Here is a 12,451-nt window from a genome sequence, read left to right on the forward strand (position 1 = left end):
GTGGTGAGTAAGTCTTTTAGATGCTTGAATGCCTTCTCACACGCCTCGTTGAACTCAAAAGACACATCCTTTTGGAGTAGGCGGCATAGGGGTTGTGCAATCTTGGAAAAGTCCTTGATAAATCGTCGATAGAATCCTGCATGGCCAAGAAAAGAACGGACCTCTCTAACCGACGTAGGAGAGGGTAAGTGACGTACAAGATCTATTTTAGACTTATCAACTTCAATTCCTTTTTCAGAGATGATATGACCCAAAACTATACCTTGTTTAACCATAAAATGACATTTTTCCCAATTCAAAACAAGGTTAGTTTCCATGCATCTTTTCAAGATTAAAGTGAGATTATGCAAACAAGCATCAAATGAGTCTCCAAACACACTAAAATCGTCCATAAATACTTCAATTATCTTTTCAACATAATCAGAGAAGATACTTACCATGCATCGTTGGAAAGTGGCCGGTGCATTGCATAAACCAAATGGCATACGACGATATGCAAAAGTACCAAATGGACAAGTAAAGGTGGTCTTTTCTTGATCATCCGGCGTTATGACAATTTGATTATAACCCGAATAACCATCAAGAAAGCAATAAAAAGAATGACCGGCTAACCTTTCAAGCATTTGATCAATGAATGGCAAAGGGAAGTGATCTTTCCTTGTTGCGGCATTTAGCTTTCTATAGTCAATGCACACCCTCCAACCGGTTTGAATGCGTGTAGGCACAAGTTCATCTTCTTCATTCTTCACCACAGTCACTCCGGATTTCTTTGGCACAACTTGAACCGGTGAAACCCAACGGCTATCCGAGATAGGATAGATCACCCCACAATCTAGAAGCTTGATAATCTCCTTTTTCACAACTTCCATCATTGGAGGGTTGAGCCGGCGTTGAGCCTCTCTGGTTGGTTTAGCCCCCTCCTCTAAAAGTATGCGATGCATGCAAGTTGTAGGACTAATACCCTTTATGTCGGCCAAGGTCCATCCTATGGCCGTCTTGTGCTCTTTCAACACCCGAATCAATTTCTCCTCCTCCATTGCTGTGAGGGATAAGGAAACTATGACAGGCAACGTCTCATTGTCTCCCAAATAGACATACTTCAAATGATCCGGCAATGGTTTAAGCTCAAGAATGGGTGCCTGAATCACTGAAGGTAACAACTTGTTAGTCGAAACAGGAATTGGACTCGGTTTTGGAGGCTTACCAAAGTGTTGTGGCAATGACTCAAGTGCAGCAACCATCTCGGCCTCATCTTCACTTCTAGGCACGGCAAAACCAGATTTTTGCCCAATTCCTTGTGCAATTGTTGTTTCAAGTGTATCCCTCTCCAAAGAATCGAGAAATTCCTGCGCTAAACCATCAATTATATCAATAGAAAAGCAAGAATGATCGTCCTTAGGAAATTTAATACTTTCAGAAAGATTGAAATCAATGACTTCCCCATCAAATTCCATCGTTAAAGTTCCTTTAAACACATCTATCTTGGTGCGGGCTGTTTTCATGAAGGGCCTCCCTAATAGAATCGGTAATGGGGTGGAATGGGGTGAATCCTCCATGTCAAGCACGTAGAAATCCGCTGGAAAAATCAAGTTATCAACCTGTACCAAAACATCTTCCAAAACACCCTTTGGATATGCATTAGAACGATCGGCTAATTGAATTATCACACCATCATTTTTAAGCTCACCTAAGTTCATAGATGCATAAATAGAGTATGGCATAACATTAATCGAAGCCCCTAAGTCTAACATGCATTGTTCAAACTTAGTATTACCAATAACGCACGGAATTGTAAAACTACCCGGATCTTTGCATTTAGGGGGTAATTTCCTTTGTAACACAGCAGAGACATTTTCACTTACCTGGACCACCTCCTTGTTTGAAATCCTCTTCCTCGTTGTGCAAAGCTCTTTTAAGAACTTGGCATACTTAGAGACTTGCTTGATTGCATCAAGGAGCGGAATGTTAACTTGAACTTTCCTAAAGGTTTCCAAAATGTCCTTTTCACTCTCCTCCTTCTTTGATTGCCTAAACCTGCTAGGAAAGGGCACGTTTAGTGGAATGGAACTTGACAAAGTCGAATTTGGACTTACCTTAGGCATATTGGACGGTTTTGGCACAATAGGGGCTGCGGCAAAGATTCTTTCACCCATGCCGTGGCCTTTATTCCTTGTTCCTCCTCTTCTTGCAGCAACACGTCCTCTTCTTGACTTGTTTTGGACGTGCTTGGGGTGGTTTCGACCTCCTTACCACTTCTCAACATGATTGCCTTGGCAGATTCGAATCCTCCCCTTTGATTAGGGATGCATACTTAGTCTTCATGCATAAACTCGATGCTAGTTTATAAACGAGTTTCACCTAATCGTCACAAGTTTATAAACATGAGTAGTGAAGGTTGCTAGTCACAACCGCGTTAATTGAATTCTTGGCAAAAGTATCATGCATTCATAGTTACAATTGCCTCGTCAACACTTATAATTCTCATAGAGCATAATGATCTCTCATTGTATCTCTTCTATGCATTCATGTTGAGAACCATTGGAGAATGATTTGAATTGTCGCATGCATCATCCAATTCAATAACATAAGGAAAATTTGAGAGTTAATTAGTGCATCACGGTTAACTTGGGGTGTTGAGCATCATAGATAATGAAAAGCAATTGGAGAATCGATTCATATATAAATGTGTCATGTGTGGAGAATGGACCTCTAACTAATCCATCCATCATCTTGTTTCTCAAATCCGTTTATACAATCTGCCTAGTTTATTAACTTGTTTTATTTAATTTAACTTCGTCAAAACCTTAATCCCCCTTTACTTTAATGTCCAATTTAGTTAGAAATCAATTTAGTTTGTGCTTTTAAGTGTTTTGATTCATTTTATTTCCCAATTTCGTCCAGATTCACCAAAGTGCTCAAAACTGCCCAGAAAGTGATTTTAAGGCAGTTTTGAGTGTTTTGGGTGATGTTTGAGTCTTTTGGTTTGTTTTAATGTTTTAAGTGTTTAGTTTTACATTCTTTGAGTTAGTTTAGTGTTTTATATTGTGTTTTTACGTTCTTGAGTCAAGTTATTACTTAATTTCGTCCAAATTTGTGTTTGTGCTCAAATCTGCCCAGAAAGTGGTTTTTAGGCAGATTTGAGTGTGTTTGTGTTGTTTTGAGTCTTTTGAGTCAATTTCACATTGATTAGCATCCCTAGTTAATCCCCGGTCTAGAACGATCCCTATTTGCTCATTTACTACAATTGTCATCCATAGGGTTAATTTGTGTGTTTAACTATTTTCGCATCAGATACATATCAGTGGGAGCATCCATGATAAATGTATGTTGTACTCTTTTTCCTTCGATTATGATTTTTTTTCAACTGGGTTTTTCCTATCAAGGTTTTAACGAGGCAACATAAGCATACTTATTAACACTATATCAACAATCCAAGCAAAGTTGTACTCTTTTTCCCTTGCCACGGTTTTCCCCACTAGATTTTTTTTAGCAAGGTTTTAATGAGGCAACTGATGTAGATATGTGGGAGTGAATGCCCACATGTTTTTAGCCAAAGGTGAGGAAGACTTTAGAATAGTAGCCATGTTGTTGTTCTATGAAATTTTTTCAAAGGGCACTTATTTCACTTTTGTAAATCTTCACGGATGTGGCTCTATATAAAGAGCATTCCGTGTGTGATCACAACACATAGAAAAGAAAAGAAGTGAAAGTAATAATATCAATATCACTTCCTTCCTTTCTTTATCAGTAATCTTTTTGTGTTATGATTACGAAAACAAACAGTGTGATACTTTGCACCTACTTCGCTTTTGTCCCTAGCAAATGTTATCTCTCTAACTTTTGCCTATTTATAACATACTTTATTTATTCATCTCTAACGAACAACAAAATAAAGTACATCAATAAGCCAACCTCCATCTTCAATCACTACATGATTATAGGGAAATACATTGTGGTTGTTTTTGGTGATTGTGTGCATTCTTAGAGTATATAAAAATAAGTTTGATAGATGGGTTGTCGAAATTTATTTTGTAGATTGCCAAAATCATCAAAGGAATTAAATATGCCAATCATGTATCTCACTTTTGGCCGACGAAATAAAACCCCTCAACCCTAATTTATACCTTTTGCGTGATGAACGCTTAAACCATCTTCAATCATTGGGTTAAAATCTAAAAATTTTAATTCAGAAAATTTTAAGTTTTTTTGCTCCAATGGTTCTGAGCTAAAATTTTGGCCCGAGATTATAAAAGAATGAACTTAGACTAAAGTTTTTTCTTTCAGTAACTTTTCTCAAAATAAAATTTATGTAGATTATCATAGTTTATTTTTAGGGCAAATTACACTTTCATATCTCAGGTTTGGGCTCTATTTCAATTCCTTACAACATCTTTAAAACATTTCACTTTCATACCTTAAGTACTATTTAATTTCAAAACCAGTACTTAAGGTATGAAAGTGAAATAATCTTGGGCAGGATTTTCGGGGGTGGGTGATGGGGGATTTTTGGGAGAGGTGACTTGGGTGGGATTTTGGGGGTTTTTTTCTTTCTTTCTTCCTCCCTTTTCTTCTTCTTCTTGTAGATGTGGGTCTCTGGGGTTTCAATTTTTATTTTTTTATTTTTTTTTAAATTCAGGTTTTTTAAAAAAAAAATTAAAAATTATTATTTTTACCACGTAGCAGACATTTGGCAGCCACGTGGCATATATGTGGCAGCCACGTCAGCATTTAACTGATCGATGGATGGAAAACGTTACAGAGATATTATTTTCAAATTAAATAGTACTTAAGGTATGAAAGTGAAATGTTTTAAAGATGTTGTAAGGAATTGAAATAGAGCCCAAACCTAAGGTATGAAAGTGTAATTTACCCTTATTTTTATGAACAATTTAATATAAAAATATTTAGATTCCGAGAAAAGTTGAAAAATCACTAAACACCATGAAACAAGTATTTATAGAATTTTAATTGAATACTTTTTAATTGTTTTAGATCCCTTTTTATTTTTTTATTTTTTTACCATTTGATTTAGTCATATTCGATATCAACTATTGGATTTAATGTATTTAATAATTTAAATTGTCCAAATTTTAGGTTTTAACACAATACTAATTTTAGACCCAACCATTGGAGAATGATTGAGTTAGTTTGGAACCTATATTTTAGCGGGCCAGCCTTTTAACCCTGGCTAAGATTCTGGTTAAAATTGCCCAAATTTTAAGTTTTAACGCCCAATCATTGAAGAATGATTGGGTTAGCTTAAGACCTAAATTTTAGGTTAATCTGGAGGTAGGCTTAAAGGTTTCCAATTTACGCGCCAAGTTTTCCCTTGGCGCAAAAAAATTTACCCAATGACCAATTCCTTGCCCGTTGAATTCTTTTTGTCGGGCAAAAGCTTCCGAAGAAATCAAAACATTGACCCTTTTTGCCAGATGAACAGGGGTATTCCATTGAGTAAAGAATATTTGCCTGCCAAAATATTATTCGTTGGGCAAAACTTCGTCAAACAAATGGCAATTTTTGGTATTGAATGGAAGTGAAACATTCAATATTTACTTGATATGGTCAGTGAGATTTAGTAGCCATTTATCAACCACTATAGTTTGCCTTATTTTTTTATTGGTCCCCTGGAGGCTTTTAGTTAGTTAGTATATATAACCGCCAAGTTTTATTATCCTTCATGCAAGTTCAGTTTTTTCATATTTTTAACTAGAGATGGTACATAATCAAGTTGCTGGTTGTTTGGCTAATTATGGTGTGTTGGTCACCCTGGTGGAATCATTCCCTCCTTATGCTGCAACTGTTTAATCTCATAACCTTTCTCATCTTCCTTGTTATAGGTTTTGCTAAAAGTTGTTGATTTGTTTTTTATAAATTATTTAATGGTTGGGATTTAACTTCACGTCCCTGTTGGCTGTTGGCCTATTGTATTTTTTCTTTTTATTAATAAATTCGCCTCGTTGTACTTCCCATAGTAGCAGTGCTAGATGTGGAATGGACTTTGCAGTTTATTAGGGGAAAAAAATGACCCCTCGAAGTTTTATAAGGACAAACTTGGAAGCATATGAAGATTCTATTCGATCGATCTAATGAACCATAAGCTTAAAAGGGAAATCATGTTGGTTGAAACAACTTCAATTTGTTTGATTTGGCTAGGGCACGTACAGCAGCAACAAAACAAACCTATTTAAAGTTTACATAATGGCCATAAAATTATATGGGGTAAGGTCGTGGGCTCACGTAGCTTTAAAAATAAATCGGCTTTGTTCTTGCTGGTGTCCTGATAGCCATTTTGATTTATATTTTAAAGTGAATAATGTTTTGGATGCTCCTAACTATATGTAACACTTTGTCACGTTCTGATGCTCCTAACTTATTTGCCATTTGCCTGGTCAGGAAAAGATTGGAGATCAGTGATATTTGTTTGGCTTCCAAAAAAAAAATAACTGTAAAATCTTTTCCCTTTTTTATGAAAATTTTCACAACTCTATGGAGAATTAACAATTATTGGTGTTTCTTTAACAATTAACACCTTTAGGTACATTAAAGTCCAAATCATGTCTTATGTAAAAAATAATTAATAAAATAGTCAAAAGAAAAAAGGCAGAAATGTGTATGATGAAGTTTGCGTGCAATCTTTGTCTATAAGGAAAGCAAGCTGCAAAGACCAACGGAAGAACTGTCAAAAAGAAGAGTAAGAAAATTTGTCATATTTGCTTTGAAAATCTTTCTGTCAAATGCAAATGTTTCACAATTTTCTTTGCTTACAACAATTTGGGACTGTGGAGTATACACTTGCACGCTAAAATTAAAATTTGTATAATGCGACCATAAGAATCAAGAAAGCAAACCCTAGTACCGTTGTTTATGATGTGATGTCGATGCTAAATGGCCCTCAAGTTCAAGATTTACATGAAATTATCATTGATATCAAATTTACTATATCATGTGAGTAACTCATAATCAAAGTTATAAAATCAATATAAAATCAAATTTACATTATCTTCCAATTACTCGGAAATACTTGCTTTATATGAAGCAAATCGTGAATGTTCTTGGTTAAGATCAATGATCCATCATATCCGGAATTCATCTGGTTTACTATCAAAGACAAACATTTCAACTGTCATTTATAAAGATAATGTAGCGTGTGTTGCCCAAATGAATGATGGATTCAATAAGGGCGATAAGACTAAACACATATCTCCAAAGGTTTTTAGTGCACGTGAGCTTTAGAAGGCTAAAGTCATTGAAGTTAGACAAATTTGTTCCAATGAAAATCTAGCAGACCTAATCACCAAATCTCTAGCAAAGTGCACATTTCAGAAGCTAGTACATGGTATCAGATTACTTTGGCTTACCAATCAGTTAAATTTGAAGAATGCGAAATCATGGGAGATACATATTAGTGGGAGCATCCATGATACATGTCTGTTGTACTCTTTTTCCTTCGACTATGATTTTTTTTTCCATTGGGTTTTTCCTATCAAGGTTTTAACAAGGCAACATAAGCATACTTAACACTATATCAACAATCCAAGCAAAGTTGTACTCTTTTTCCTTTGCTACGGTTTTTCCCACTGGATTTTTCTAAGCAAGGTTGTAACAAGGCAACTGATGTTGATATGTGGGCATCCAAAGGGAAGTGTCGTAAAAGTTGTGGGAGTGAACGCCCACATGTTTTTAGCCAAAGGTGAGAAGACTTTAGAATAGTAGCCATGTTGTTGTTCTATGAGGTTTTTTAAAGGGCACTCATTTCACTTTTGTAAATCTTCACGGATGTGGCTCTATTTAAGGAGCATTCTGTGTGTGATCACAACACACAGAAAAGAAAAGAAGTGAAAGTAATAATATCACTATTACTTCCTTCCTTTCTTTACCTGTAATCTTTTTGTGTTATAGTTACGAAAACAAATAGTGTGATACTTTGCACCTGCTTCGCTCTTGTCCCTAGCAAATGTTATCTCTCTAACTTTTGCCTATTTATAACATACTTTATTTATTCATCTCTAATGAACAAAAAAATAAAATACATCGATAAGCCAAGCTCTATCTTCAATCACTACATGATTACAGGGAAATACATTATGGTTGTTTATTGGTGATTTTTGGAGTGTGCAATCTTAGAGTATATAAAAATAAGTTTGATGGTTGGGTTGTTGAAATTTATTTTGCAGGCTGCGAAAATCATCAAAGGAATTAAATATGCCAATCATGTATCTCACTTTTGGCCGACGAAATCAAACCCCTAAACCCTAATTTATACCTTTTGCGTGACGAACGCTTAAACCATCTTCAATCTTTGGGTTAAAATCTAAAAATTTTAACTCAAAAAATTTAGAGTTTAACACAAAAATAGTTTTTTTGCTCCAATGGTTCTGAGCCAAAATTTTGGCCTGAGATTATAAAAGAATGAACTTAGGCTAAATTTTTTTCTTTTGGTAACTTTTCTCAAAATAAAATTTATGTAGATTATCATAGTTTATTTTTATGAACATTTTAACAAAAAAATATTTAGATTCCGAGAAAAGTTGAAAAATCACTAAATACCATGAAACTGTTGTAAACATTCCTAGTTTGAGTGTGATTGTATAAATCCTAAATTAGATTTGATTCTAGTTATCTTTTCCTATTACAACTTGTATTACTTAGGGAAGAAGGAATATATTCTCTCTTTTACTACTATAAATAAAGGCACAATGTAGGAGGGATAACAACACATATTCCCCTACAATTCTACAAACACATCTCTCTCAATCTCTTCTCCTTGCCACCGGCCCCTTTAACCTTGTCAGATAAAATGGGCCACAACACGTTATCAGCATGCTCCTACCACTGTGCTTAGGAATCTAACGTTGAAGAATTTTTCTGCATCAAACCAGTTCATCCATATCATCAAAACAACGGTTTTTATCTTGATTTTTTTGCAGCCTTGATAGCATGAACATTCACCATAATGCATGACCCAACTTTATGTTTTTCAAATTTTAGATTCTACATAAATTGTGTATGCATTATATTCATAATTGTTAAATTATGTGAATTTGATATTTGCCATGAATTGCATCAAATATATGTACATGCATTATACTATTGAATTGAATATGCTTTGAATTAAATTATATATGAATTGAATTGAAAAAAGAAACAGGAAAAAAAAAAAAAAATCAGAACATGCAACCTGGGTTCTTCGAACCTATGCCCTTGCACCATTGAACCAAGCCTGCAACTTGGGCTCCAAGATTGAAACCCAGCAACCCTAACGTCTTCCATAGCGTTTTCTCCCATCGCAGGTTGCCCTGTAACCAATCCCCATCCATAGGTCACCATGTTTGACGACCTGAAGCTTGCCCCCAATACCAGTTGACCGAGATTCTCCAATCTCGTCGGAATTTTTTTTTAAATTCTTATTCGTATTACTAGGGTTTTGATAGAACGTCAAGATTTTTCAATCTCCGTTCATATTTGAGGTCTTCCTTGACCCATGGAGTCGCCCTGAGCATCGTTGTCCCAAAGCACAACTACCTGAAACGGTGGCGCCGACCTTCTTCCCCTGCAAATGCACCCAACTACGGCTGGGATGTCTTTGGACTCAACTTGAGCCCTACTGGGCTCCATCTCTTGGCCTAGTCCCTAATTTTTTTTGGGCCTCTTGTATTGGCCCATAAGCTGTTTGACCGGCCTGCGAAAAAAAAAAAAAAAAAAAAACAAATTACTTTTCTTTAGGCTCGACTGAAGCGGCCCGCGCAACCATAAGGTTTTTTTTGGTTAGGCTCGAGCGAACCAGCCCACTACCTGGGCCCGAACTGTTTTCTCCCCCCCCCCCCACCCCGGTTTCACTGTTTGCACCGCACCCAATCCGTGCCATCTCTGTTTGGGCTTGCAGCCCCACCCGAGACCAAACCCAGTCCAATTTTTAGGCCTAGGTCACATGGATCACATTTTTCTAAAGCCACATGTGGGCTTAGTTTTTTTTCTTTTGGGCCCCTAGTTGTTGCATTTTTCTGTATATATATTTGTGTTTGCCTGCATGAATATATGAACCGGAAGTTCATAAATCATTTTGAAACCTGAAGTTTCTCATAAACATGCCTTGCTTGAAAACCTGAAGTTTTCATTTAAAAACATCACCCATGAAAACCTGAAGTTTTTTCATGCAAAATTAAACCAATACATGTCTATTAGAACCTGTATGTTCCACTCCTATGTGAATGGATTGATTTTTTTTTTCTCCATTACACTAACCACATCTTGTCCATCTATTTTGTGACAGGAACATGTCGAATTTGAACAAACTCAACTTCACTGCTTTAGAGGTCTCTGGAAGAAACTACCTCAAGTGGGTCCAAGATGTGAAGCTCAACCTCACTACAAAGAACTTACATCCCACTATTGAAGAAAAGACGGACAATCCTGTTGGCGAAGTTGAAAAAGCCACCGCTATGATCTTCATCCAAAGACATATCTATGACGTTTTGCAAACTGAGTATCTTGCTGAGCAGGATCCACATGCATTATGGGTCGTTTTGGCTAATCGTTGTCATCACAAAAATGACTTAGTCTTGCCTGAAGCAAGACATGACTGGCAGCATTTGCGCTTCCAAGACTTTAAGTCTGTGAATGAATATAATTCTAAAGTTTGTCGAATCCAATCACTTTTTAAGTTTTGTAACGAAACTTTGACCAAAGAGGATTTCCTGGAAAAGACCTATTCGACCTTCTCTGCTTCTAATATTGTCCTGCTGCAACAATATAGAGCTCAGAAGTTCACTAAGTTCTCAGATTTGATCTCTATTTTACTTCTCGCTGAAATGCAGAACCAGCTATTGATGAAGAATCATCAAGCTCGACCTATTGGGGTGACTGTTGTGCCTGAAGTACATTATAACACAAACCAACACCTAAAACGCCAAAAAAGTCATGGTAGGGGCAGCCAGAAGCCATCCCACCAAGGTCAACAGAGTTAAAGCCCATCCAAAGGAGGAAACAAAGCCCATAAACACTCAAACCTCGCTACCAAGGCCCCGAACTTCAGGAATAAAGTCAAAGCACCTAAAACCATGGATGCGGATATATGCTACCGCTGCGGTTCAAAGGACCATCGGTCCTATGTTTACCGAGCTTCTAAGAAAGTTGTAGATGAATATCATTCTCATCGTAATAAGTTTGAATCAAACTTCGTGCAAGTGGACGAACCGGAAACTACAAAGATGGAGGTTTTTGACTTTCAAAAGGATACCACCCTAATGGAAGATTAGAATCTTAGACATAGACTTATTTTTTAGTGGAAATAAGACAATGGGGCCGAATTTTACCTAATGGCCGAACCCCTCCTTTGATTTTGGTTGATTTTTGAACAATTTTCCTTTTATGTTTGGATTATTTGTTGGTGATTTGTTTTTGGATATTAAGTTTTAATTAATTACCATCCTTGAATAAATGAAATTATTTTGAATTGATATTTGTTTTTAGAACTTTTATGCATGTGACCAATTTAAATTAATTTTTTATTCTAGGTATGACTAGTGGGAAAGTTAGTTGTCTGGCAGATAGTGCAACCACGCACACAGTTTTGCGTGAACTCATCTATTTCACTAACTTCATACCAAAGAATGCACCTCTGACAACCCTCTCAGGCCCATCCAACCTGATTGAAGGATACAATAAGGCACATATAATGTTGTCTAATGGTATAATCTTGACCATTTCTGAGGCACTATATTCTCCACATCCTGGAAGAATATTGCTGAGTTTCAAGGACATTAGAAATAACAATTACCACATTGAAACCCACGTAGAAAACGAAGTTGAATTTCTATGCATAATCTTCTATGAATATGGCCAGAAGCATATTCTAGAGAAGATTGAGCGTATCCCGAGTGGTCTGTATACTATGACCACATGCCTCATAGAAAGCCACTATGTGGCCGGCCCTACTACTGGGACCGCGCACGAAATTACACTTTGGCATCATCGTTTAGGACATCTTGGACGAATAGCGATGTGCCGTATCCTTAAATCATCAAACGGGCATCCACTAACCGGAAGTTTAGGTTCAATCAAATGAATCGCATATCAAACATGTTCAATAGGAAAGTTTATTACTAAACCTTCTTATGACAAGATTCGTTCAAATCCTCTCATTTTTCTACAACGGATTCAGGGGGACATTTATGGACCGATTTACCCACTATGCGGACCATTTAGATACTTTATGGTTTTGGTTGACGTTTCCACATGTTGGTCACACATGTGCTTGTTGTCCACAAAGAACTCTGCATTCTCCAAACTGTTGGCTCAAGTTATCAAGCTAAGGGCTCACCACCCTGATTATCTGATTAAATCTATTCGATTGGATAATGCTGGAGAATTCACTTCTAAAACTTTTGATGACTATTGCATGCCAATTGAGGTTAAAGTTGAACACCTTGTACCCCATGTTCACACCCAG

The 12,451-nt window shown here is 36.5% G+C and overlaps 1 protein-coding gene across 1 annotated transcript; it reads left to right on the forward strand.

The window, feature by feature from the left end:
- Positions 1–10,277: 10,277 nt before the first annotated feature.
- LOC148689349 (uncharacterized) lies at positions 10,278–10,967 on the forward strand. Its single transcript, XM_088688444.1, has one exon. It carries the CDS (start codon positions 10,278–10,280, stop codon positions 10,965–10,967), a length of 690 nt encoding a protein of 229 aa, XP_088544570.1.
- Positions 10,968–12,451: the final 1,484 nt, after the last annotated feature.

This window comes from Pyrus communis, chromosome 17 (genome assembly GCF_041283825.1).
Source record: "Pyrus communis isolate YQ-2024b chromosome 17, ASM4128382v1, whole genome shotgun sequence".
Taxonomy (NCBI): Eukaryota; Viridiplantae; Streptophyta; class Magnoliopsida; order Rosales; family Rosaceae; genus Pyrus; species Pyrus communis.

Coding starts and splice junctions, on each gene's coding strand:
- LOC148689349 (XM_088688444.1), top strand. CDS start 10,278: ATGTCGAATTTGAACAAACTCAACTTCACTGCTTTAGAGGTCTCTGGA.